This window comes from Poecilia formosa, unplaced genomic scaffold (genome assembly GCF_000485575.1).
Source record: "Poecilia formosa unplaced genomic scaffold, Poecilia_formosa-5.1.2 Scaffold348, whole genome shotgun sequence".
NCBI classification, from domain to species: Eukaryota; Metazoa; Chordata; class Actinopteri; order Cyprinodontiformes; family Poeciliidae; genus Poecilia; species Poecilia formosa.
This window is the reverse complement of record NW_006800287.1, coordinates 50,050-53,624: the sequence shown is the minus strand read 5'-3', so window position 1 is coordinate 53,624 and position 3,575 is coordinate 50,050. Positions and strand designations below refer to the sequence as shown.

Genomic DNA, 3,575 nt, shown 5'->3' with positions numbered 1-3,575 from the left:
TCCCAGGCCTCTGGTAGAGGACCCGAGCTCTATTGCTTGCAATAGTAGGATTTACGGTTTTCAGTTAAATATTTACAGATTCCAAAGTTGAGTCAGACTGTTTGGAAAGCATCTGTCAACATCAATTAGTTGTTTTTTTTTTTTTCTTGAATTTGACTAGGCCATTTTATTGCAACACCATTTAGCCTCCAGTCAAGTCTTTTGCAGCTTAACAGATTTCTATCATTATTTCCCTATAATTATCTTCAGCAGTATTCCCATAAACTCTGACCAGCATTAACACAGCATGATGCTGCCATTGCCATGTTTCACAGAAGGAAGGATGTACTTTTGGTGATGTGCAATGTGATTTTTTTCTTTTTTTTTCTTACCAAAACATCGGTGACACTGTTTTGTAATCAGTGGTTTTGTTGAGTTTTTTCCTGTCAGTAGATTCTTCTATCTCTTCAAAGCTTTCCATATGTTTTCTTTTCAGGATCCAAAGTGTGGTTGGTACCTGAGACAAAAGGTGCCGTCCCTCAAGGGGGTTACGGCCACAGCAGCACGTTTGACAGCTCCAGCAGCAGCGTCTACGTCCATGGAGGCTATAAAGCTCTCCCAGCCGGCAAGTACGGCCTTGTGGATGACCTCTACCGCTACGACGTGAACACAAGGACGTGGTAAATCATCATAATCGTGTGCAACACGGTGTGTGGCGGCGGCTTCTTGCCACAGCTGTCCCTGACACAGACTTGTCACGCGCATTTCGCAGGTTCATTCTGCGAGAAAGCGGCTTTCCACGGTACCTGCACTCTGCTGCGCTTCTCAGCGGCACTCTGCTCGTCTTCGGCGGCAACACGCATAATGACACGTCACTCAGCAACGGGGCCAAGTGTTTCTCTGCTGACTTTCTTGCATACGACATCGGTATGTTGGAATATATTGAAAGAAATGTTCTTATGAAGGTGAAGCTAACTTTTTGTATAATAATTTCTCTTAGTTTTAGGGAATGAGGAAAAAATGCTTCTGTTTATTGAAAATTGACCCAGTATTTATTCTTCAGCCTGTGACAAGTGGACAGTCCTCCCCAAACCAGACCTGCACAGGGACGTCAACCGCTTCGGCCACTCGGCTGTCGTTAGCAACGGGTACGTTTCTAAAACTCATGTAACTCAGTTTTCCTACATGGTCGACAGGGTTAGACGCGCCACAATATGTAATAATTGAATAAAATTGGGCTTTAAAATGTAATAAAACACCATTAAAACCACACTGTTATAGCAGATGGAGATGTAAACTCCTTGACAGCATTTGAATCATTTTGCCTTGAATGACATGAAGGTTAACACTGAGGGGTTGAAAAGATAACTAAACGACCAAAGGTTTGGCATTTATTGACCCCAGTTTCAGTTTAAATGCGTATAGGATCTACAAAATCATTTAATATAATGATTAAGATGAACACAAACACTTTGGTTGTTTATTACATTATTTGCCACATGATTACATTGTCATTTCTAAGAAAGAGCTTACGCATTCTGTAAAAATGTTATTACATAAGCGGAAGAATGTATTGCAAAATGCGTTCAAGGATTTTATTGGATTTTGCACAGATTATTACATAATGCGGTTTTAATTATGTTTTGCTACATTTTGAAGCCTGATTTTATTACATCATTACATGTTGCAGGATTCTAGTATTTTTATGAAAAATCTTTTTTCCTCCATCTGCCTGCCAATTTTTGTCCAACCATCCGATAAACCATCTATCCACCTATTTGTCCCTCACCTATCCATGCATTCATACTTATTAATTTGTGTCATTTTATCAATCTGTCCTTCCATCCATGTCTCTGTCCATACTTCTATTTATGCGTTTATGGATCAGCATATATCTATTTTGAATTTTAAACCAGATAAGCACAGAAAAATCGGCACAAAATTCAAAAATGAACTGTTGTCTTGAACACCCTATCTATAAAAGATAGCCTAAACAAAGTTTGTGCAACGTGAAAGCAAATTTTAAACTTTCTTAAGTTTAAATTAGCATGAAACATAATGTCAAGTGGCATGAAATCTCAGTGGAATGTTTTTAATGACTCTATTTTGGCCTTTGCTTGTGAAACTTGTTTGTGTTGGTTATCTTGGTGTATAATTAAATGAAGTGCTCTATTTTCTCTGTCAGGTCTATGTATGTGTACGGAGGGTTTTCCAGCGTTTTGCTGAACGACGTGCTCGTGTATCGGCCTCCCAGCTGCCAGGCCTTTATGGCAGAGGATGGGTGTGTGAAAGCCGGGCCGGGGGTCCGCTGCATCTGGAGCAGAGGCCGCTGTGTCCCCTGGGAGCCCAGCATGGCCAACGGCAGCTTCTCTCCGGTACCTTTCTGCTCCTATAAAACAGGTAACGCCAACCAACAAACCACGCCTTATGTTCACAATATTTAGTCAGTTCAGGAAAAAACTCACTCCAAATAATTAATTTGTTTTCTTTACAGTGACAGTGGATGAATTGTGCTATAAATTCTCGGACTGTGGGAGCTGCACGGCAAACACCAAAGGCTGCCAGTGGTGCGATGACAAGAAGTGCATCTCCGCCTCCAGCAACTGCACCACTGTAAGTGTATCAACAGGGGGCAGCAAAGCACTTTTAATCCAGCTTGTTGAAACACACAACTTTTTTTTTTTCCTCCTCAAGATTTTCCAAACGGAACATGCAAGTTGTGAATATTTATAGCTGTTTACTAAGCCGTTCCCCTGTCCAATCCGCTACACGATGGCGGACACCGGATGATACTGTTGAACGAGTTAATTTCACCAAACAGATGCAGCCTTCCCTCATTTTATCTTGAAATTACAGCCACTCTTCTCCTCACCCTTGCCCTCTCTCTGCCCTGCTTCCAGGGCGTGAAGAACTTCACTGAGTGCCCGGTGCGCATCGAGCAGGTGTGCAGCAAGCTTGCCAACTGCAAGAGCTGCTCGCTGAATCTCAACTGTCAGTGGGAGCAGAATCACTCGCAGTGCCACTCTTTGCCTGGTAAGCCTGATAGTGGAGCATGAAGAACACTAATGCATGCATGGGATGCTGATCAGATATATTTTTTTTTTTCTCCCACATTTGAGTAAAGGATGTTTTCCTTGTTGGAAATTACAAATAGATCCGTTGACATTCTCTGCTAAATGCGTAATTTAGGAAGATACTCTACGAATTTGGCCGTCAGGGTTTGGCTCACGTAACTTGAATAAATAAATCTATCTGTGGAGGGAATGTTTTAAACACAGCAGAATGATTTTTATTTCTTATTTTTTGTAAACCTGTTTTTCAATCTGTCATCCTGATGTTGTTTATCAGCTTTGCCAGTGCATTTAGTTTACCTCTCAGCTACTTCCTCCCACCCAGCCCTGTTGTTGACATCGACGGCGACAGAATCTGAAGAAATGGCGCTGTCACTTTATCCGTAATTTTCAGCTCATGAAGAGTTGTCGCCTGAGGGGAACTGCGGTGGGAGCTGCAAATATCTGTTTAACATGCGTGTGTGCGTATTTGTCATGCATGAAAGAGACTTGCCGATCTCACACACACACACGCACACACACACG

At 42.0% G+C, this 3,575-nt stretch overlaps 1 protein-coding gene across 1 annotated transcript in view; it reads left to right on the top strand.

Moving 5' to 3' along the window:
• atrnl1b (attractin-like 1b) overlaps window positions 1-3,575 on the top strand; it is a 67,523-nt gene that overhangs the window by 14,869 nt on the left and 49,079 nt on the right. Inside the window, exons 9-14 of the mRNA XM_007574265.2 lie at window positions 476-659; window positions 752-906; window positions 1,043-1,127; window positions 2,165-2,379; window positions 2,474-2,592; window positions 2,880-3,012. Coding sequence (XP_007574327.1) covers window positions 476-659; window positions 752-906; window positions 1,043-1,127; window positions 2,165-2,379; window positions 2,474-2,592; window positions 2,880-3,012 — 891 coding nt within the window. The remainder of the gene's footprint in view (window positions 1-475; window positions 660-751; window positions 907-1,042; window positions 1,128-2,164; window positions 2,380-2,473; window positions 2,593-2,879; window positions 3,013-3,575) is intronic.